Here is a 24,709-nt window from a genome sequence, read left to right on the forward strand (position 1 = left end):
AAATTTGCCTGTTCATCATTTCTTATTGCACAATAGTATTCCATTACATTAATATACCACAGCTTGTTTAGCCATTCCTCAACTGATTTTTTCCCTGTTTTTCTAATTTGATTGCTTCATTGTCTATGGTACCTTTTAACAAGATATAGTTTCCTTCTTTATCTCTTTTAATTAGGTCTAGGATTGCTACTCTTGCCTTTATTTCTTTATTTTTTTTTATGTCAGGTGAAGCATGATAGATTCTCTGCCAGCCCCTCACCTTTATTCTGTGTGTTTCTCTGCATCAAGTGTGTTTCTTGTAAACAACGTATTGTAGGATTCTGTTTTTTGATCTACTCTGTTATCTGCCTCCATCTTATGGGAGAGTTCATCCCATTCACATTCACAGTTATGATTGCTGTGTATTTCCCTCCATCTTATTTTTTCCTCCTGTTTGTCCCCTCTTTCCCTTTACTCTTTCCTTCCTCATCTTTGTTTTGTTTCTGTCTACCACCACCTCCAATCTGCTCTCCTTTGTGTCAGTCCCCCCAGACTCCTCCCCTCCTACTTCCCTGTTGGGTAAGGTAGATTTCTATATTCAACTGATTGTGTATATTATTCCCTCTTTAAGCCAATACTAATTAGAGTGAGGTTCAAGTGATGCCCATTGCCCACCCTCCTATGTTCCCCTCCACTTTAACAGGTCTTTCTCATCCCTTCATATTAGATAATTTACCCATTCTACTTCTCCCTTCCTTCTGCACCCATTGTATTCCTCTTTCTCATTCCTTAATTGTTCTATATCATTCTCTCAGATTCACCTTATACCCATGCCCTCTGTCTATGTGTATTCCTTGTATCTGTACTATTAGTGATAGAATTTTTAAGAGTTACAAGTATCATCTTCCTGTGTAGGGATACCAACAGCTTAACTCTAGTGAATCCTTTATGCTTTCTTTTCTTTTTTTTACCTGTTTATGCTTCTCTTGGGTCTTGATATCGGAGATCAAATTTTTTATTTAGTTCTAGTCTTCTTATGAAGGCTTGAAATCCTTCTATTTCATTGAATGACCATATTTTTTTCCCCCTTGATGTATTATACTTCATTTTGCTGGGTAAGTTGCTGTTTATCCTTCATTCTTAAAGATGATCATGACATCAGGGAGGTGATGCCATGACATGCAAGTATATTGGATTTAAGTGAGGGAGGGCTCTGCAGAGTCACCAGCCTCACTTTCGCTTCTGGAGCCATCTAGGTCCAGTGGACAGATATAGATCAGGATAACTGGAGATGGCCCAGGATGCAGTGGGGAACCTTGGTGGTTTCAAGCTAAGGTCTTTAGCGGTCTCAGTTTGACTGAGGCAACACCTACTTAGTGATTAAGGTTTAATAAACAAGGAGGCAAAGAATGGCCTCTTTCAAAAAAAAAGATAGAAAGATCTGGGAGGGGAAGACCCTAGGGTTTCTGGGCAAAACAGAAAGAATTGCTATTTATATTCATTCTGAGCCAAGCAGGGCCCAAACAATGATGAAGTAGGAAATCATTCTCTCCTTGATTGCTGGGCAAGTGATTCTTGGTTGCAGTCCTAACTCCTTTGCCTTCCAGAATATTGTGTTCCATGACTTCTGATCCTTTGATCTTGCAGCTGCCAAGGCCTGTCTGATCCTGATTGTGAATCTTTGATATTTGAATTATTTCTTTTTGGCTGCTTGTAGTATTTTTTCCTTGACCTGATAGTTTTGAAATTTGGCTATAATGTTCTGTAGGATTTTTTATTTTGGGATCTTTTTCCTGAGGTGATTGGAAGATTCTTTCAATGCCTATTTTGTTCTCTGGTTCCAGAACATCAGGGTAGTTTTCATTGATAATTTCTTGAAAGATGCTGTACAGGTCCTCCTTTTGATTATGGCTTTTAGGTAATCCAATGATTCAGATATTATCTCTCCTGGATCTATTTTCTAGGTCAATTGTTTTCCCATGCTGTTATTTTACATTTTCTTTCATTTTTTCATTCTTTTTAATTTGTTTAGTTGATTCATGATCTCTCATAGAGTCAGTAGCTTCCACTCGCCCAATTCCAACATGTAAGGTGTTGTTTTCCTCAAGTAGCTTTTGAAATTTCTTTTCCATTTGGGCAATTGTACTTTTTAAGCAGCTGTTGACTTTTTTTCCAAGCTGTTGGCTCTTTTTTCATAATTCTCTTGCGTCATTCTTACTCCTTTTCCTACTTTTCTTCTGTCTCTCTTACATGATGTTTAAGCTCTTTTTTGAGCTCTTCAAGGAGATCTTTCTGGGCTTGAGACCGCCTCCCATTTTCTTTGAGTTTTTGCCCATAGGTGTTTTGACATTGTTGTCCTCTTCTGAGTTTGTGTCTTGATCTTCCCTGTCACCATAATACATGTCTATGGTCAGATTCTTTTTTGTTGTTTTCTGCTCATCTTTTTTATTTTATTTTATTTTGGCTTTTTTTTCCCTTTAAATTTGAGCTCTGCTCCCAGTGTGGAAGGGGCACTGTCTCGGGCTTCTTGTGGTAAAGACTGCAGTACCTGGCTTTTTACCTAGAGCTGCACTGATGTTTCCCTGAAGCCCACAGGGAACCCTAGCTTCTGGTGCTATGCTGAGGTTTGGGGGTTGGGGGGCTGGTGCTGCTGGAGGCTGTATGGGTTTGGTAGCTTACCTGGTGCTGATCTGGGGTCCTAGTGGTGATATCTGGTGTGTGCTCAGGCCTGGTGGGGTGTTTCTGCATTTTCTGTGTCTATACTGAGGCAAGGTGGGGTGGTGTTAGCTGGCAGCTTCTGTCTACCTGTTTGCCTGGGGCTGTGCTGAAGCATATGGAGGTCCTGTCACACTTGCCCTGGGCTGTGTTCAAGCATATGGAGGTTTGGCCACTAGAGGACGCCTGTTTTACCAGGGCTGCACTGAAGCATGTGGTAGCTCTTGGAGCTGGAGGCTGCCAGTTCCCCTGGCTATGCTAAGGCACTTGGGGGATCCTGGTGTTAATGTAAGCTTGCTCCATTACAATAGGGCTCAAGATCTCCTACTGGTTTGTTGAGATGGGCTTTGCTGCTGGCTTGCTGGGATGCTTCCCTTCCTGTACTGTGCTCCCCTTTTACCCCAGTGAAACAGACCTTTCTTATTGATCTTCCAAGTTTCTTAGGCTTCTTTGCACTGGCTTTACTGTTCTGGGACTTGTTCTGGGGTGGTTTTTTATGGTTGTTTGGAGGTGAATGTGGGAGAGCTACAGCAACTTACTGCTTATTCAGCCATCTTGGCTTCCAGAAGTGCTATGTAGTATTCTTTATTGTATCTCCCCACCTTCAATCCAACAAGGATTGTAGCATGGGATATGAACAGAGTTCTGAATCTGGAGTCAAGTTGATTCAGTTCAATAAGCAATGGTTAAGCATCACTTTGTGTCAGGCACTATGCTACCATAGGTGCTGGGGATATAAAAACAAAACCAAAACTAAAAATCTCTAAACCTAAGGAGTTTACATTTTATTTGCAGAATAATGCAGTTCAAATCCCAGCTCTGCCTTTTTTTTTTCAAGCTGCATGACCTTAAGCAAAATAAAACCTTTGGGGGCCTTAGTTTCCATATCTGCAAAATCAAGAGGTTAGAATTGTTTATTTTTAAGGTCCCTTCTTGATCTGAAAGCAATGAAAATGCTTGCAGACAAGGAAAAGTAGAGAAAAGAGAATGACAAACAAAGCTTCAATCGGACTTAAATTAAGCCTGAGCTCGAAACTAGATGTTAGGGATAATATAGCTTACTCAGAGATATGACAGTTAACTTTAATTCAGTTCAATTATTTAATGTTTGTTAGACATCTAGTGTGTGCAGAGCCCTGTGATGGGTGCTTGGGAAAGATTTTAATATTAGGTAAAGTCTAGATGGTGTTCTTATGGCTCTTAAATTCTCCTAGGAGGATATGGCATATGCACAAATAACTATCATGGAGAGAGGTATAAACAAAGTGATATGTGGTGTCCAAGGTGGGGAAGAGGATAATCCATCTATTCTGCCATTACTTCCAGTCTCTTCTTCTTCCTTTCAGAGAAGATTTATTAGAGGAAGCATTATTTTATATGGGCTTCTAAGGATGGGAAGATGCCATTCTAATCGAATTCAGTCTAAAAGGGATTCATTTCTAGGATGACTATAGAAGTAGTAATTGAGGAGGGTGCAGATTTGAAAGGTAGAATCACATAACTTGGTAATTGATTGACTATAAAATCACAAAATTAGAATTGGAAGAAATCCTTAGGAGTCCTTTAGCCCAACATTGACTTGAAGCATGAATCTTCTTACAACATCCTCTAACACATGGTCAATTGTTTAATCAAACATTCAGTAATAGGGAGCTCACTCCCTCATGAGAAATCCATTGTATTTTCCAAATTTATAGAAGTCTCTTCCTGATATTGAGCATTTACCTTTTAATCATTTTCCCCTATTAGTCTCAAATTTCTATTGTGGAATTCCACAAGACAGTCCTTTAAATATCTGAAAATAATTATCATTCTTCCTTAAGTTTTCTCTTCTCCAGACTAACTATCCCCAATTCCTTCTAATGTTCCTTATATCACAGGGTTCCCATTCCCCTTATCATTCTCAGTATTCTCCTTCAGATATCAGAGTCAGACATAATGCCAATTCAATTCAATACATATTTTTAGGTACTTATAGTGTTCTAGATTTTGAAATACAACGGCAAAAATGAAAGCATCCATGCCCTCAAAGAACTTATGTTGTACTGGAGGGATATATGTAAACAGATAAATTAATATCAACTGATTTAGAGAAGAGGAGAATGTTTTGATAGCAACTGTGGGGAAGTCAGGAAAGGATTCTTTAGAAGGGGGTACCTGAGCTACTTTAAAGGAAATTAGGTGGGGGAGAGGGGATATATTCCAGACAATTTGAGGAAGGGCAGTTAGATAGCATGGTGGATAGATAGAGCACTGGGCTTGCAATCAAAAAGACTCATCTTCATGAGTTCAAATCTAGCCTCAGATACTTACAAGCTATGTAACCCTGTTTTCCTTAGTTTCCTCATCTGTAAAATGATCTGGAGAAAGAAATGGTAAGCTACTTCAGTATCTCTACCAAGAAAACCCCAAATGGGGTCACAGAGTCAGACATGACTGAAATGACTGAACTGAATTTGAGGAAAAGTACAGAGTCAAAATAGAATGTTGGGTATGGGGAAAAGATACCTTCTCCCTGTAACTGGGTTAGCAAAATCATGGAGGGAAGGAATATAAATTAAGACTGAAAGTGTAAGTGAAATCAAAATTTCAAACATGGGACACTAGGTGCCTGGTCCCACTGATAGAAATTGACCAGACACAAGGAAGATCAGAGTTGGAGAAAAAGGATAATAATTTCCGTTTTAGACATGTTGAATTTGAAATGTCAGACATTGATTTTGATGCCCTGTAGAAAGTTTGAGATTCGATCCTGGAGCTATACATTTGGAAGTCGTGGGTGCAGAAGTGGTATTTGAAGCCATATAAATGAATAAGACACGAGAAGAAGAAGAAGAAGAAGAAGAAGAAGAAGAAGAAGAAGAAGAAGAAGAAGAAGAAGAAGAAGAAGAAGAAGAAGAAGAAAAAGAAGAGAGAAGAAAAGAAGAAGGAGAAGAAGGAGAAGAAGAAGAGAAGAAGAAGAAGGAGAAGAAGAAGAAGAAGAAGAAGAGAAGAAGAGAAGGAGAAGAGGAGGAAAGAAGAAGAGAAGAGGAGAAGAGAGAAGAAGAAGAAGGAAGAAGAAGAGAAGAAGAAGGAGAAGAAGAAGAGGAGAGAGAGAAGAAGAAGGAGAAGAAGAAGAAGAAGAAGGAGAAGAAGAAGAAGAAGAGAAGAAGAAGAAGAAGAAGAAGAAGAAGAAGAAGAAGAAGAAGAAGAAGGAGAGAAGAAGAAGAAGAAGGGAGAGAGAGTCACAGACAGAACAATGGGAAACACCTACCTGAAGTAGTCAGGATGATGGCAAGGGACCAGCAAAGAAGACAGAGAAGCTTTCAAGAGGTGAAAAGTCAACCAGAAGAGTGTTGTGTCTCATAAAATAAAGGGGAAAAGAAATTATAGGAGTAAGGGAGTGGTCAACAGGATCAAATTCTGTACAGGGAAGATTAGCACTAAAAAAGGCTATGTATGAATTTGACTATTACAAGGTCATTAGTGAGTAGTTCCAGTAGTATAGAGGATAGAAGACAGATTTTATCAGCTTGAAGTTAGAGAGTGAGGTGGAAGTGGAGGCATTATATGTAAACAACTTTTTCAAAAAGCTTGGCAATGAAAAGAAAAAAATGAAGGGTGAAAGGAAGGTTCTTTTTTTTTAAGAATCGGGAAAACTAGGGGTTGTTTATAGGACTATGGAGAAGAAGCAGTGAAAAGTGAGTGAGTGAAGATGAATGAGGGATGAGAGATGTCTTCTAGGGCAGGATTCTGGAAGAGGAATGATAGGATGCGATCAAGGGCACAGAGAGATGGACTAACTTTAGCAAGGATGAGATATACCTCTTTTTCTGAAACATAAAGGAAGTAAAAAAAAAATAGATGATGATGCTGAGAAATTTTGAGGAGTGGAAGAGGCAAGTTGAGGAATCTCTCAACATATAATATCCTTATCAGTGAAGAGATGTCATCTACTTACTGTGAGCGTGGAAATGAGGTTGTACTTGGGAGGCAGGAAGAGAAGTAAAAAGGTTTGAAACAGTTACTATGGTGAATAGGAAAAAGAACCAATAAGAGCAGACAAAAGAATTGCTAAGCAACAGTAAGGGTTTCACTAAGGTTATAACTCTAAATTTACAGCCAGTGAAATCAGCTCAATTTTTTACTTTCTCCGGATGCCTGGAATAAGAGAGGAGAAAACAGACAGTGGCTGTTACCCAAGTCTGAGGATTAACAGATCAGTAATGGCAGAAGGTCCTGGCAGTGAGGAATTTTAGGGTGGCAGCTAATGAATCATTCAGCAGCAGATCATGAGGTCAGGACTGACTATGAGGCTGATGAAGAGTGAATAAGATAGATGGGGAGGAGAGGTAGGGGTCAAGGGACTAGTGGTGAAAGTGAAGGAGTGGAAATGGTAGAAGGAGATAGAGGGATGTGATCAGAGTACAGTTCTGAACTTTCAGATCTGGAAGGGGGGAAGAGGAAGGGAATGAGCATTTATTAAGCACACCTACCCCGTGCCAGGCATTGTGCTACATACTTTACGAATGTTAATTCATTTGATATTCAAAACATCACTGGAGAGTAGGTGCTATTATTATCCCCATTTTAGAGTTGAAGAAAGATAAAGTTTAAGTGATTTGCCCAGAGCCACATAGCTAGTAAATATCTGAGGTTGGATTTAAAGTCAAGTCTATCCATTGTGCCATCTAGCTGCCTCTGGCTCAGTTCTCTGGCAGCCTGAAATTCTAAGTTATGACCATGTGCATGTGACCTTGTGTTCCCAAAATGTGGGGGAAAGAGGTTACTGAGTGAGGAGTTTGAGTAATTGAGTGGCTATGCTGTTGGAGGAATTGTTGATATGAATACCAAAGTCCCAGAGGATTTATAATAAGAGAAGAATACCATGGGGAGGGGGAAGGAAGAGGGAGAGGGGATGCTGGGGAGGGTCAATGCCAAAAATTGTGAGAATATGAAGGGAATGACCTAGAGGTCAATAGATGACTATAACAAGGTTAGGGAGAGGGTGGCGCATGTAGCTACCACAGATCACAAAGGAGGAAAGGTAATTGAGGGAAAGTAACAGATGAATGGCTAAAAGCAGCTCTGGAAATCAAGGAGCAGACCGATATTTCCTCTTGACCCTGTTCAGTTGTGTCCAACTCTCCATGACCCCATTTGGGGATTTTATTTTATTTTATTTTATTTTATTTTATTTTATTTTATTTTTTGCTTTTTAGTGAGACAATTGGGGTTAAGTGACTTGCTAGTAAGTGTGAAGTGTCTGAGACTGGATTTGAACTCAGATCCTCCTGACTCCGAGTCTGGAGCTCTATCCACTGAGCCACCTCGCTGCCCCTGATTTCTTGACAAAGATACTGGAGTGGTTTGCTATTTCCTTCTCTAGCTCAATTGATAGATGAGGAAACTAAGGCAAAGAGTTAAGTGACTTGCCCAGGGTCACACAGCTAGTAAGTGTCTGATGCCAGATTTCAACTCAGAAAGATATTCATCTTCACGACTCCAGGCCAGGCTCTTTATGCATAGTACCACCTAGCTGCCCTCTACTAACCCTGTTACAGAGATTCGGAGAAGAAATTACAGAAAGATTCAGACACATGGGGTATTCACAGGGAAAGCCACTTTACACTTAAAGCAAAGGTAGAAGGGGAAGTAGGGACTCTATGGGGGGGGTTGCCAAGAATTAGGTTGGGATTCTCAAAGTCATAGAATCTTAATTAAAAGGAACCTCAAATAGCAACTAGTTCAAATGTTACCTGAACAGAAATTCCCTTAACAATATCTTTGACAAGGATTCAGGGCCCCTGTGAATAGCTCAGGAGATTTACATGCATTTCCAATACACACAGGTCTCTGTTTTGATTTTCTCCTTTAACTTTTTTTTTGTTTGACAATTATTTTTTAAATTTTATTTTGTTTTTCAGCTAATGAAAATTCACTTTTCTCTCCCACTTCCTCTGCCCCACTCATTAAAACAGAAAGAAAAACAAAACCCCCATAATAAATATACATAATCAAGCAAATAAATTCCTTCATTGGCCATGTCCAATATAAATGCCTATATAAATGAAAGAAGGCCAATATATACTATGTATCTATGCATGTATGCACACATGTGTATATGACATGGCCTGTGCAGGAATTTGCACTGAGAGATATACATGTGTATATGTATATGACATAGCCAATGTAGAAATTAGTTTTGCTTGACTGTGTATATTTGTTACAGAGATTTTTTTTTCTTTTTGTTTTAATGAGGGCGGTAGAGGAGGTGGAAGGGAAATAAATACATATATATGTATATACACATACGTATACTTGCACTCTGATTCCATCACCTCTCTGTCAGGTGGTGGGTAGCATGTTTCATCATAAAACATGGAATTGTAGTTGGTCATTGTCTTGATTTGATCAGAACTTTTGTCTTTCAAACTTGTTTGTTTTTACACTGTTGTTATTATATATATTGTTCTCCCAGTTCTCACATACTCTGCATCAGTTTCAACAAGTCTTCTTAGAGTTTTCTGAAATCTTTTCTTAACTCCTTTCCTCCAATATCTTTGACAGTATCTTTGCTAGTGCGGACACAGCCTCAGGGATTTAGGAGGTACACCAGGCATAACTTTAAGCAGGTTTCCTCAGTGGTGGCTATGTGGAGACAGAGAGAGAGAGAGAGACAGAGAGACAGAGACAGAGACAGACAGACAGAAAGACAGAGACAGAGACAGACAGAGAGACAGAGACAGAGACAGACAGACAGAGAGACAGAGACAGACAGACAGAGAGACAGAGAGAGACAGAGAGAGAGAGAGAGAGAGTCTCCCAAATGTATCTTTGGTTCATGAGGGCACAGCAAGACTCTCATCCCCTCATTTTGGACATCGTTTATTTGAATGCTCCCCAAGAATGAATTAGATTTTCTGACTGCCTTGTAACACCATTGACTCATACTGATTTTGCATTTCCAAAGTGTTTAGAGCACAACCTTTCAACTTCAGTTAACCTATTTGTAGAATAGAAACTGTATACTACTATGTATTTCTTTTCTTCTAGAATCTGAAGTTAGAAAATTCAAAAAATCAGCATGTTTTTTGTTGATATTTTTATTTCTACATCCAGTATCTAAAGAGAAATTAATGACAAGAAAATCATCTGATGGCAGGGATTTATTCATGACTCATTTAACAAGTTTTTTGTTGAGCATTTGTTATTTGTATGACAGTGTGGTAGACCTGTGGAAGACACAAAAAAAGTTTTTGAAAGTCCCTGATTTTGAAAAGCTTACAAACTCATTAGGGGACCAAGAATACATATAGCAAAAGTTAAATAATTGTATGACAGTATAATTCTAGTTTAATCCAGAATGCATTTATTAAGCTCCTACTATGTACAAAGTAGTGTTAGTGGGTCTGAGGATATTTAAAAAAAAAAGAAAAACATTCTCTTTCCTCATTTCAGTTCAATAAACCTTTATTAAGCACCTACTATGTGCCAGGCTCTATGCTAAGTACTAGGGATACAAAAAGAGACAAAAAACAGTCCCTGCCCTCAAAGAGCTTATAATCCAATGAGAAATAGCATGTAAACAAATCTATACAAAGCAGGCTATATATAGGATAAATAGGAAATAATTAAGATGGGGGAAGCACTGGAATTAAGAGGGGTTGGGGAAGGCTTCCTGTAGAAGGGGAGATTTTATTTGGGACTTAAAGGAAGCCAGAAAGGTCAGTAGTTGGAGTGGAGGAGGGAGAGTGTTCCAGATGTGTGGCATAGCCAGAGAAAAATACCTGGAGCTGACAGATAGTGTCTTGTTTGTGGAACAGGTAGAAGGCTGTTGTCACTGGATGGAAGACTACATGTCAGGGAATAAGGTATAAGAAGACTGGAAAGGTAAGAGGGGACTAAGTAATAAAGGGCTTTGGATGTCAAGCAAAGCATTTTGTATTTGCTCCTGGAAGCTATGGGAAGGCACTGGAGTTTACTCAATGGGGGTGTGTGTGTGTGTGTGTGTGTGTGTGTCTGTGTCTGTGTGATGATCAGAGCTGTGTTTTAGGAAAATCACTTTAGCAGCTGAAAGGAAAATGCAGTAATCAAAGCATGAGGTTATGAGGGAATATACTACAGTAGTAGCCATTTCAGAGGAGAGAAGGGAACATATTTAGGAGATGTTGCAAAGATGAAATCAGCAAGCCTTAGCAACAGCTTGTATATGGTAGGTGAGGGATAGTGAGGATTCCATAATGATTCCTAAATTAAAAACCTAAGGAACTGGGAAGATAATATTGCTTTCTACAGTAATAAGGAAGGTAGGAGAGAGGGAGGATTTAAGGGAAAAGATAATGAGTTCTGTTTTGTGCATATTGAGTTTAAGATATGTACTCAAATCTAGTTAAAGATGTCTGAAAAGCAATTAGAGATGTGAGATTGGAGGTCAGTAGAGACATTGGCCCAGGAGAAGAATGTTTGAGAATCATCAGCATGAAGATAGCAATTAAATCCAGGGCAGCTCATGAGACCACCAAGTGAAGTAGTATAGAGGAAGAAGAGAAGACCCAGACAGAACCCTGAGAGACACCTATGGTCAGAGGGCATAATCCGGAGGAAGATCCAGCAAAGGATGCAGTGAAAGAGTGGTCAGCTAGGTATAAGGAAAACCAGGAGATGGTGGCGTCTCAAAAACCGAAAAAGAAGAAAGTATTCAAGAGAGAGGAGGTAGAAATGACACACACATTTACTGCGCTTGAGGAAAGTGAGAACCCTAAGCATTTAAAGGGTTTAGGAAAAAACATCTTATAGAAAGATATACCTGAGATAGATCTTAAAGTAAAATAAAGATTCTGAGAGGCAAAAGTGAGAAGGAATTGCAGTCCAGGCATGAGGGACAGCCCCATAGAAAGTCATGAAAGCAAGAGGAGAAACAATATGTTCTGCAAAATAGCAAATAAACTAGTTTAGCAAGAAAGCATATGGTGTGTGATGGCTATAGAGCCTTGGGCAGATGACTTATGTTTCAGCACCCCAGGAAACTGTCGAAGACCTGATATGCCTTGGTAGAAAGAATGAGTTCTTTATTAGGAATTACTAACACCATTGAAATCATAGGTCTGTTTAATTTTTTTTTAAAGTATATTGTGTTCAGGGGAGCAATATACAATAAATGTAATCATGAAGTGCTTTAAAGGTCAAAGTGGTGAATTAGAAAGAGTTAATAGGGAGCCATTGATAGTTGTTGAATGGGGAGGGGGCAGAAATAGTCATAGGGAGAATCAACAAGATTTGTCAACTGATGAGTTATCGGGATGAAAGACAGGGAAGAGTTGAGGATCACATTGAGGTGGTGAACCCAGGTCACTGAAAGATGGTGACAATTAAAATAGGGAAGTTTGGAGGAGGGGTAGGTTAAAGGAGGAATATAATGAATTCTGTGTTGAACATAAGTTTGAGATATCTACACAACAGAGAAGTAGTTTCCAACAGGTAGCTGGAGATGTAGTACTAGAACTTAGGACAACTAGGACTGGATAAATAGAACAGGAAGTCACAGGCATAGAAATGATCATTGAACCCATGAGAGATTATAATATCACCAAGAAAAAAGATACTGTAAAAAGGAAAGGCTGTAAGGACACTATGCTATAGAAGACAGGGCACTGGATTTGCAGTGAGGAAAACCCGGATTCAAATCCTGTCTCAAATAAGATTTTTGTGTGACTCTAAGAAAATCATTTAACCTCTCTGTGCCTCAAGTTTTAGAAAAATTAATTAGCAGAGTAGATGTGAGAGCAGAGAGAGAATGTGTGAGTAGATTAGTACAATGGTCCAAGTGAGAGGTAGTGAGAATTGTCCTAGGATGGTGGCAGTGGGAGTGGAAAGGATGGGTTGGATGTGGAAGATAAACTAAATCCTTAATAATTGTTCTTATCCCCTAAGCACTTCACCTGTTCTCAAACAGAAGAGTGACAACTTCTAGCTTGATCAGTTATCCCATGAAGAAATATAGTTCTATAGGATATATAATGAATGGTTCAGGAAATATCCTCATCTTCACCAACTGCTTCATTCTCTTTAGTCAATAGCAGCTAGGTGGTGTAGTAGATAGAGTCAGGAAGACTCCTCTTCAAGAGTTCAAATCTGGCCTCAGACTCTTAGCTGTATGACTCTGGGCAAATCACTTAACCCTATTTGCCTCAGTTTCTCATCTGTAAAATGAACTGAAGAAGGAAATGGCAAATCATTCCAGTATCCTTGCCAAGAAAACCCCAAAATGGGGTCGTGAAAATTTGAACACAACTGAAATGACCAAACGATAACAACAAAACCTGTGTTTGTCTGTTTGCTCAAACTGCAAAACGGGGATAATAATATCATCTTCATTACAGAGTAGTTGTGAGGACCAAAGGAAGTAATATTTGTAAAGTGCTTAGCACAGGAGTTGGTACGTGGTAGATGCCTAACAAATGCTTATTCTCTTCCCTTCCCCTTTTCTTAAGAGTTTGTGTCTGGAAAGATAACAGGCTACTGGTCAATTTTGTGAGGAGGCCTGTGATGTGAATGGGTTAGAAGTTGAAGTTTTAGCTCAATTGCAGGTCAGTAATAACAAAGTATTTACAATTACAAAGTCAGATCTACTCAGCCACTTTCCCTAAACTTTTAACAAGATTGAGAAACATTAAAACTTTCCTCTAACCGTTTTGAGTTGTTTTGTATTTTCATAGTTCTTAGAGCTATAAGGGGCCTCAGAGATCAATCTACTCTACTTATCCATAAGATCTATGTTGTGGAATCTGGTTATAGATTTGAAGTCAAGACATCTAGTCAGAATCGTCCTGAGCTATGGAAGATGACTCTATGTATCCATAGAAAGAAGGGAAGGAATCACAGAATTATATAATTTGATGGTAAGAAAGGATCTCAGTTGTCATCTAGTTCAACCCATGCCTTAAGTGATAGGTTCTTAAGGTCCTTTAACTCATTTAAAAATATTTTTATACCTGTATTTGAATATAATTGATTTCCTTTGTCATCTTCTGTGCTTTATATTGTGGGTCTAAAAACATTTTTCTGAGAGGAGATACATAGGTCTCACCAGAGAGCCAAAAGGGTCTGCAACACATGTGAAGTTGTGCTAAATAGTTTCATTACAATGATAGGAAGATCAATGCATTTATCAAGAAATAATTGTATTAGATGGCCTCTAAAATGTAATTCTGAAGCTTGTGACTATATGTATTTCTCCTTGACCCAACTACCACTGCCATGGTCCTCTTTCCAGTAGTCTGTCAATGCCTATATAATGCAGAATGTAAGCTCCCTGAAGATTAAGACAGTCTCATTTTTACCTTTGTAACCCTAATATCCAACACACTATATGGCACATAGCAGATGATAAGTAATTGTTGACTGATTGATTCCACTCCCTCCCTACTTTCATACACATACACACACACATCCACCTTCTTCCACTGCTTCTTGTCTCCATTCAATCTATACTTTCTTGTCCCAGCAATGCCATTATTTCTTTTGCCTAGATTCACACAGTCCCATTCCTGATAATAAAGACCCCCTCATAAGGTCACAGTGAATCCATGTTATGCTGAATTCTGCTGTATGAAAGATAGGTCTGTAGTATGGCTACAAAATCATTAATGGATCACTGTAAAAACATACACACAAAGCTGATGATAATGCCATCCTCTATATGTCACCACAGGGGAAAGATAACTAAATTATTTCTCATTTTAAAACTATTCCCTTGATACATTGTGGAGGTTACTCCTTTGTGCTGTGTGTCCTATTCTCACTTCCCATTTTTTGCAGGTCTAGAGTTTCTATGAAAAGCTCAGTAGTCAAACATCAGATCTGTATAAATCTAAAAAGGTACCGGGCAACCATCAATGAGCTGAAACAACATGAAACAGGTGATTAAATTAAACATCTGGCTTGCTCTCATTTGCTTTTCTTGGTAAAATTTAAGTGTGGGATTTTACACTCCAGATTTTTCCTGCAATTAATTTGACTGTGACATTAAAAAAGTGGGGGAGGAAACTGCAAAGGGAAAAAAAATGGAATTCAATCTAAAACATAATGAACATATTGTGAGTTACTGCCCATCAAATCCTAGATCTGAGATATATTGGAGGGAGGGGGAAAGGAGGGAGGAGCAGATCCCAACCAGGGGATACAGTCTAGTTACAAATACCAAGAAGGTAAATCTTTCAATAAGCACAAATAATATGACCTAACAGGGTAAGAAAGGGGCTTTTTGTATTTTCTCAATAGTACTTAAAGTGTTATAGAATACTTTCTTCCCCACATCCTAATATATTGGAAGTGTTATTGTCATGCTCATTTTGGAGATGATGAAGCAAAGCTTTGGAGAAGCTAAATCCCCTTAACTTTAGAGAAATTAAATAACTTAGCTACCATCACATAACTAAGAAGTGTCATAGCCAGGAACTGAACCTAAAGTCTGTCAATTTCAGGTCTTGCATTCTTTCTATAGCAGGATGCTGCCTCTCTTTCAATTAGCCCAATGATTCAACAAATATGTTTATAATTCTGTAATATTAAGATGTGGGGTAGCTAAGTGATGCAATGGGTACAGTGAAGGGCCTGGAATTAGGAAGACTCAACTTCCTGAGTTCAAATCTAGCCTCAGACACTTACTAGCAGTCTGACCCTGGACTAGTCACTTAACCCCATTTGCCTCAGTTTCATCATCTTTCAAATGAGGTGAAGAAGTAATTGGCAAATCATTTCAGTATCTCTGCCAAGAATGAGGTCACAAAGACTCAGACACAACTGAAAAATGACTGCACAAATATTAAGATGTGATAAATATGAGGTACTTAGGTTGAAAATTCAAAAAGGAAAGTTAGTAATTAGCTTGTTCTGTAAAGTGTCGTGCCTAGGGGTAAAATTCCTTTATTTCTTTTGGATAGGGATAATGATTAACAAGAAATAATGATGACTGCCATTTATATAGTGCCTCAAGGTTTGCAAAGTGATTTGCATATATTACATCATTTTGATCCTCAACACAATCCTAGGAGATAAATGTAACAAGTTCCATTTTATAGATAAAGAAATTCAGGTTGAAAAACGTTAGTGTCTAAGGCAGGACTTGAACCCTAATGGCAAGCCTATCATTCTATGCAGTATAACAGAGTAAGAGACAGTTCTTGTAATACAGAATATTTTAGAAGTAGAAGGAAACTGAGGCAAACAGGTTCTGTGAATTTGTAGTCTTTAAATTCATCATTTTCCTTCACTTCAGATACAAAACTTGGCTAAATTCATTTTACACAATAAAAAATGAACATTCCTTTATTTTTGTCCAGTCATTTCAGTCGCGTTTGACTCTCTGTGAAAGCACAATTTTAATTACTATAAGATTTCCCTAAAAGAATGGCATCCCTTCACCTCTCTTGGTCTCAGTTTCTACATCTGTAAAATAAGGAAATCTTTAAAGCCCATGTAGCTTTGAAATCCAATGATTCTATGCCATTGACACATCATAGACTTAATGATGAGAATTAAGGAAGCTGTCATTAAGAAGCTCCAATTTGCAATTCTGTTCCTATGTACCTGTTGTAATTAGTATTCAAATCACTCCTCAGAGCTACAAATTATGAATCAAGATAAGGTATGACCATGATGAAGTACAAAATTTCTGCTCTAACATACTTCTTAATAATATATTTTTGATTTTTTTTCTTCAGCAGAATATGTACATTTACATATACTGTCCCCAAATAGCTGCTGGGTAAAGAGGTAAGTAGATCATAAGTGATAAGCTTATAATACTCCTAGGCTTTAAAATTACCTGTCAGGCTTTCTAATGGAATAAAGTTTCTTAAAGTGAACACAAGCATTGGAGATGGAATTATCTAGAACATTGTCATTTCAGAATTGAAGCAAGAGCTCCCTGATTGACTTGTGTTCAGCAAATAGCACAAGAGGCCCAGAGTCTCACAATTACTGTTCATCCTCCATTCTCCAGTAATCTCAAAGCAGCAGAAGAAATACATTATCCCTATAATATATAATAAGATAGATACCTCTACAATCCCTAAAGGTGGCTAGATGTTGACAAAGTCTCCTCCCCCAATAGCAACAAAATATGATTAAGTGCCAGTTTCTATAACAATATTCCATCGCAATATTTCCAATATTTACATCCACTACCAAAGAAAGAACTAGCTATATCCATATACAATGATGCAGAGAGCCCATTGTTTGGCATATGCTTCAAGAAGCTCAATGATAAAAAGAAAGGCCCCACAGACAACAAAATAGTTATAGTAGCATATCTTAGAGTAGCAAAGAACTGGAAACAATGTAGATACCTAGTGATGGAGGAATAGCTGAACAAATGGTAGCATATGAATGTAATGGAATAATACTCTATGGTAAGAAATATGATGAAGACAGAGAAGCATGGGAAGATTTCTATGAACTGATACAAAGTAAAGCAGCTAGAACTGGGTAAGCAATATACCAATGACCACAACAATGTAAAATGAAAGAACAAGAAAACAACAGAAACAGAGCGCTTTCAAATTATGAGGATGAAGTTTTTTCCCAAAGAAGAGATTTCAAAATGCACCTCTTTCACTTTACTGAAGTGGGAAACTATTATGCAATTAATGCAGGATTGCTTGTTGTGTTGGTTAGTTTTGTGGAACTTTTCTTCCTCTTTTTAATTCTTTGTTTTATGGGGTGACTTTCTGGGAGGGCAAGGGTTAAAGGTATATTGGAAAATATAGGTTATGTTTTTGTAAAAAGATATCAATAATATTTTTATAAAGAATTGACCAGAGGGAAGAAAGATAAATCATTGTCAAAGCCATTTTGTCTACAAACTGTGAGGGGATCTACCTATGAGATCCAAAGTGGGAAATGATAATTGAGGAAAATGGTGATTCAGAGCTTGAAATATCTGGATATATAACTTCATTCCTCACTTTCCTTCAAATATGTTCGTAGAGTTGTTCAGCAGCAAGAGTACTGTCTCTGAAGTCAGAGGACGTAAGTTTAAATTTCATCTATGACACTTAATACCTCAATGACTTTGTGCAAATCACCTATCCCTACTGGGCCTCAGTTTCCTGAAAGATAAAATTGGGGAGGGGGTGGCCTATATGCCCTCTGAGATTCTCTCTACTGTAAATCTATACCCCTAAGTACCTTTTAGGGTTATTTAAACCACTTGACATAACTTATCAGCAGGGATATTCTCACAGAGGCCTCCTCCATTAGGATTTAGGCCTCGAGCCCAGATTGGCTTTTTTTCATAAAAAGAAAGCAGAGACCAACTGTGCCCATGAATTCCCTTCCCCTTAGCATTGAACCAGTAATTTAGAGATTACCAGCCTACATTCTCTAAAAAAAACTCTGATGCTCAAGTGATATGTAAGTTGCCTTTTAAAAGAAATCCTTCCTGAGAATCATAGAGGCTGCTGCCACCATCTGAAGTCATAGGTGCCCATGAGAGAAGAGAGCAGAGTTAGACCTTGACATATTTCCAGCATGAAGCAAGCACATTGTCATCTCTGACTGGTGCTGCTCATGCTCATCACTAGAGAACCCGATTTTTTTTTCCCATGGCAAATAATTAGTCACATGGCATCAACCCCCAACTAGGAAGGTAGCAGTCACCACAGAGGCTAAAATAGCCATCAGTGCAAAAGTGGGCTCTCCAATATCAAGCATGATTCAGAAGTGCTAATGTTTCTCTTTTAAGTGGTTTGAGTCCTGTGGAGGAGTTTATAAATTTCCTCTTAGGTGAGTAGAACAAAATTTCAGAAAACATAAAGACCCACAAACAGGCACGCAATGTGAGGCACGCATACTCTCTCTCTCTCTCTCTCTCTCTCTCTCTCTCTCTCTCTCTCTCTCTCTCTCACACACACACACACACACACACACACACACACACACACACACACACAAACAACCACCACCATATACCAGTAAGCTTTTTACCCACCTATTTTTGCAAGGGATGCAAGAAGTATCCAAAGGGTCACTTCATATGGAATTTGCACATAATCATAATCCAGAGAAAAAACTGGCAGCCTCTCATCCTGCTCAGAGCTAGCGGTGGTAGCAACAGCAGCAGCAGCAGCAGCAGCAGCAAAATGAGCCTTAGGTTCAGAGTGAGAAGTGGAGTTGCTAGATACATTCAGATCACAGGCAGCACCAGGAAACCTGAAGACCACCACTACCAGCAGCAGCAGCAACGGCAACCAGTTCCAAGCATTAGGAGGCACAAAGAGATGATAAGCCATGGTGTGGGCTTCAGCGTCCCACCTATGTCCCTGTATGCTTCAGTATGCAACCCTCCACAGGGCTTCTGTATTCTCCTAGGAAGCCACTGCATGCACCTTTGCCACAGGTAACTCCCCTCCTGAGGCCAGCCTGGCAGGTCATTCCCAGCAGGGAGCTGTCATGTCAGCAAGTTCCCAGTCGTGGTGTTCTCAGACCTTCTCTGACGCACAGGCATCCAGACAGCTTAGCCTCTGTGTCAAATGCAGGTATGGGGTAGACTGAGTGAAATCCAGGTAAGATTCTTTATCAGCTTCAGTTTGGCCATGACCTGAAATGGAATTGATGTAGAGGAAAAAATAACCAGTCACTTCTCTCAAATCTGATTCCAAGCTTCAGAGTACAAGGATTCTCCTGTATGCGGGGAAATTAAGGAGGATGCAAAGCCTATTCCAGATCCAACTGAAGTTCCTTCTAAAAAGAAGAAAATAAACCCTTTCCTCTTGACTCAGAGCCCAGAGAATGTCGTGTTTTGTCGTGTTTTTTTTTTTCAGGTGCTCTCCTCCTCCTTTTCTCCTCCCCCTGTTCCTTCATTTATTCTGTGTGGCCAAGAGAGCAGGTAGCTTCTGAACCATTCTTAATTAAGTGCACTCCTTTGACTTTTGTAATGAAATGCTTCCCCCGCATGTGCCCTCCAGAGCTTACACTGGTGGCATCTAGTGGGCAACCGCTACAACTACACCTTTGCATCACCACCTGGGGCATTATATTGATGAAATATCTGCCAAGTTCCCAGTAGGTGCCAAGTACCAAGTTACCTACTGTGAGTAACGCACACAAGAAGAAAACACAATCCCTACTCTCCAGGAGGTTCAAGCAGTCGTAAAAGAAAGATTATGGGGCAGAATGAGCACTGTAAAGAATGTCAGGAAAACTGCATTAATCTATCCTTTACCAGATGACTGACCCTAACAAGTTACTTCCTCTTTTTGGGTCTTAATATCTTTTTTTTAATTAATTTATTTTGATTTACCAACAATCACTTCCATAAGCTTTTGAGTTTTAAATTTTTCTCCCCCTCCATCCCAAGATATAGGCTCTACATATACATTCCTATTAAACATATTTTCACATTAGAGATGTTGTAAGGAAGAATTAGAATCAATAGGAGGAAACACCAGAAAGAGGAAACAAAACAAAACAGAAGAAAAAATAGCAAATAGTATTCTTTGATCTGCATTCAAACTCCATAATTCTTTCTTTGGATGTGGATAGCATTTTCCATCATGAGACTTTTAGAGGTGTCTTAGATCCTTGAATTGCTGAGAAGGGTTAAGTCTATCAAGATGAGTCATCACATAACGTGCCTGTTCCTGTGTACAACGTTCTGCTGGTTCTGCTCACTTTGTGAGCAAAGAATTGGAAACTGGAAATTGAGGGGAAGCCCATCAATTGGGGGATAGCTGAACAAGTTGTGGTATATGAATGTAATGGAATACTGTTGTGTTATGATGAGCAAGTGGACTTCAGAAAAACCTGGAAAGACTTGTATATCTTAAAATGAAAGGAATAGATTAGATTTCATTACAAGCTCTAAAATTCCATGATTGTAGGAGTTTATATGACCACAAAACCAAATACAATTTAATTGAACAAACATTTATTAAGCACCTACTATGTGCAAGGCACAGAATTTATTTATTTATTTACCTCCAAGTGCTATAGGCCAGGGATTGAATGTTCTCACAGAAAGCAGATGCATCAGCCCTGGCCATAGATACCCCTGACTCAGCATTAAGTTCAGAGGATACACAGCCAAAAATAAAAGAGTCCTTGCCCTCAAGGAGCTTGAATTCTACTAAACATAAGCAAGGTATATATAAATGTTTAGCAATCAGAGGTCAGGTAATATAACCTGTACTGACAGAAAAGCCAGCTGGGAAATGTAGGATTTTTATTTAATTAGAAGGAGAGACTGAAGGATTATGAAAAGATACAAGGGTACCTCCAAAGTTTCCAAGTTTTCTTGTGTCTCTTCTCGTAATCCTTCAGTTTCATGTTCATCTAGTATAAACTACATTTCCCAACAGTCCTTGCTATCAGTACAGAGTTATTATAGCATAAGAGAGGAATTTGAGCTAGTGAGGCCTTGCTAGGTTAATGGGAGCTAAATGGGCTTCCTAAAGACATTCCAACATTCAGCTAAGGTCTGAAGGAAGAGAGGGTTATGGTATGGTGGAGAAGAGAGGGAGAACATGCAACCATCAGTCTTTTTAACATCCATCAGTCTTTTTTTTTCTGCTTTTAGGCAATTGGGGTTAAGTGACTTGCCCAGGGTCACACAGCTAGTAAGTGTCAAGTGTTTGGTCGGAGGTCAGATTTGAATTCAGGTTCTCCTGACTTCAGGGCCAGTGCTCTATCCACTGTGCCACCTAGCTGTCCCCCATCAGTCTTTTTTAACAAGTATTTACTGAGCACCTAGTATGTTCAAAGAATTGCACTAAGAGATACTGGAGTTGTAAAGATGTAATCCCTGCCCTGAAGAAGGTATTTTTTATGTATGAAGGAGAAGTATTGAGTAGGGAAGGATATGACTCTTTTTTTGAATGGAGTAGAAATCAGGGTATGATGAGGAATAAGGGAAGTTAGAGAAGATAGGTGCTATTGATAGAGATCCTTAAAGTATAAGCAAATTTAAGAATCATCAGATTGTAGTTGAAACCCAAGTTAAAGTTCTGTCCTTAGTGGCAAAATGAGTGTTGAGCTAAGAATTAGGAAGATTTGATTTCAAATCCTACCTGATACATTGACTAGTTTTGTGATACTAAACAAATCACTATAATAATAACTAACAATAACAATAATAACTAGTACTTACATAATGCTTTAAGATTTACAAAGAACTTTACAAATATTATCACATTTTATCCTTACAACAACTCTGGGAGATAGGTGCTATTTTTATAAATATTCTTACAAAAGAGGAAACTGAGGCTAAGAGTAATGAAGTGACTTGTTCAGGGTCACACAACTAGTAAGTATCTAAAATTGGATTTGAACTCAAGTCTTACTGACTCCAGGTCCAGTGCTCTGTCTACTGTGCCAAAGGAAGGCACACTGTGTCTGTGCCTGTACCTGATTTTCCCAGCTGTCAAATGGGGGAGGGGGAGTGGACTAGATGGCTTCTAAGGTTCTTTCTAGCCCTTACCCTAAGGTCCTATGATCTAGGTGAGTACTTATATTAATATCAGAGAGAGGGAGAGAGAGAGACAGAGACACATGCATACACACAGAGAAAGACAGAGAGACAAAGACAGAAAGAGAGAGAGAGAAGAAGAGAGAGTTGAGAATGGAAAAAGCATTAGGGTATACAACATTTATATATAATATATATTCATTTATATACATATTCATATATATGCATATATACACAAAGCAATGAACAAGATTTTGCATATTTTTATTTTGGCTGACACCTATGATTTCACCAATGTAAAAAACTCCCAAGTACAGATTAGACTTGTTCTGAAAGTCATTGTAATAAAGAATAGAATTGTTGCCTGAGGCACTGAAAGGTTAAGTGACTTGCTTAAACTCAGGTCTTCCTGACTCTCTTTCCACTCACTACACTTGTCTCAAATTTGAAGTATGATGTGTGTGTGTGTGTGTGTGTGTGTGTGTGTGTGTGTGTGTGTGTGTATCTGTGAAAAGTAAAGTTTATTCTCTATTGATAATTATCTACAGAGAATTAAAGTAAATATCCAGACACTTTGAGCCAACAGGAACAGACTGAATTATCTGCAGATCTTTTCAGAGTTATCTAGTTAATTGCCACATTTGGATAAAAGTCTGAATTTCAATTAGCAGCTAAAACCTGACCCAAAAGCCCTGGAAGTTCCTATGCCAGTCCTGGTCCCGTAATTAAAGAGTCCTCCTCTATCTTCCTCATTTGGAAGCCTTCCAGCACAAAAGGTGAGACATAGCCCTGAAGGAATGGAACTACCCAAACAAATTGCTAGCCATTTAAGTGACAATACTAGATCCACCATAAGAATAAGTCAAGGATGATATGCTCTGTGGTGGCATCACTGGCAATACAGCCTGCAACTGCACACATCTGGAAACCCAGCCCTTTAGGGCTTTCTTACCCTTCTACTTCTAGATTCCTAGAAACTGGCTTTGTTTTAGACATTCCCACAATAGTTAATGCAAAGGGAACCCCAGAGAGAAAGTTAACCAACTAACAAATTCTTCAGCTGTATGTGGTCAACCAATAGTCCCATCTCTCCATGCTCACACATTAAAATGTTTTCAAAAAAATTAAAAGTTACCAATGTCATGTTTCTTCCCATAATTCTATGGAAGGGTTTGACTTTGGCTGGAGTTTCTCACTGTAGCTTGCTCAGCCCTTTGGGGAGTGAATATCTGCTGTATGTCCTGCTATTCTGACAGGGCTCAAATTTTCTATTCTTTTTTTAGGAAAGGAACAGAGATATAGAATTGGTCCCAGGTTGTTCAGAAAGACGACTTGCTTTCCAAGTTCGTAGCTACTAATTAAGCTGGGATGGTCTTGAATCTCATCTTGGCACTTCCAAACCTTGAATTGAGGGCCCGCATTCTGAGCTGGAGCACAATCAAAAGTTTTGACCCGGCTTTGGGGACACAGACCTGGCCTTGTCCCTACCTCCCAAAGCCAAACATTCCCACAGTCTTTGACATATATGATCGACAAAGAGATTCTTGGAGCAGCTCAGAAGTGGGAAAGGAGAAAAAAGAGAGAGAAAGAGAGAGATTGTTTGCCCTGTGAGGGCAATCAAAACCTCTCTGAGCCTCTGTTTCCTCTGCAATAATTAAAAATGACATTTCTATTGTGTTTTTATGTATATTATCTCATTTAAGCCCCACAATGGCCCTGCCAAGTCGTGCTGTAGCTATCATTATCCCTATTTCACAAATGAGGAAACTGAAGTTGTAAGAGGTAACTTGACTTGCCTATACTTTCATACCTAGTAAGTGCAAGAGGCAGGATTTGGGTAAAGCTCTTCCTAACTTTAAGGTGGTACTTAAACCATTAAGCCATGCTTCCTTTCAAATGGACCAGATAGTCTCTCAAGATCTTTTCCAGGTATGACATTCTATGACTATGACATTGTAACTCACCTTGACCCAGGACTTTTAGGCCTGGTTCCTGTTCCTGAAGACAATTCATTTGCTGGTTACTAAGGTTGCTTTGACCTTTAGATATAACATGGTTTCTTCATGCTTTGCCTAGATTAGCTCAATGGTATCACCCTCTCTGGAAGTCATGAGTTCTTCAAGGCTATGGATCTCATTTCTGAGCCTTCCCCCCCAATTTTGGACTCGCTAAAGGCTTCCACACCAACTCAGCTCCTTTTCCTGTTCAAAATTAATGGCCTCTTTGGACATCACATTCCTCTTTCTGGTTAGAAATTGACAACTTAGATAACAGACACATCTTGAAAATAGTGAATATGTCATACTTTCCTGGACACAACTACCAGGTCCACCCACTGTTCTCTCCTTTCAGATTAGTGACTCTTCTCAAGTCTCCTGGCTGCTGCTGTTTCTTCTTCTTCTTCTTCTTCTTCTTCTTCTTCTTCTTCTTCTTTTCTTCTTCTTCTTCTTCTTCTTCTTCTCCACTCCCCAAGAAAATAGATTTTCTGAAATCCAGTTTAACAAGAAAACTATTTTTCACCCACAATCAGTCAGGCGATCATTATTCCTGCTATCAGGAAGGCTAGGT

General features: G+C 38.9%; 1 protein-coding gene across 1 annotated transcript in view; it reads right to left on the bottom strand.

Moving 5' to 3' along the window:
- SLC9A4 (solute carrier family 9 member A4) overlaps positions 1-19,596 on the bottom strand; it is an 86,447-nt gene extending 66,851 nt beyond the window's left edge. Inside the window, exon 1 of the mRNA XM_020987893.2 lies at positions 18,668-19,596. Within this exon, the coding sequence (XP_020843552.1) occupies positions 18,668-18,968 (301 nt within the window). The 5' untranslated portion in view covers positions 18,969-19,596. The remainder of the gene's footprint in view (positions 1-18,667) is intronic.
- Between the last annotated feature and the right edge of the window lie 5,113 nt (positions 19,597-24,709).

The sequence above is a fragment of the Phascolarctos cinereus genome, unplaced genomic scaffold (assembly GCF_003287225.1).
Source record: "Phascolarctos cinereus isolate Bilbo 61053 unplaced genomic scaffold, phaCin_HiC Scaffold_7;HRSCAF=346, whole genome shotgun sequence".
Classification (NCBI taxonomy): domain Eukaryota; kingdom Metazoa; phylum Chordata; class Mammalia; order Diprotodontia; family Phascolarctidae; genus Phascolarctos; species Phascolarctos cinereus.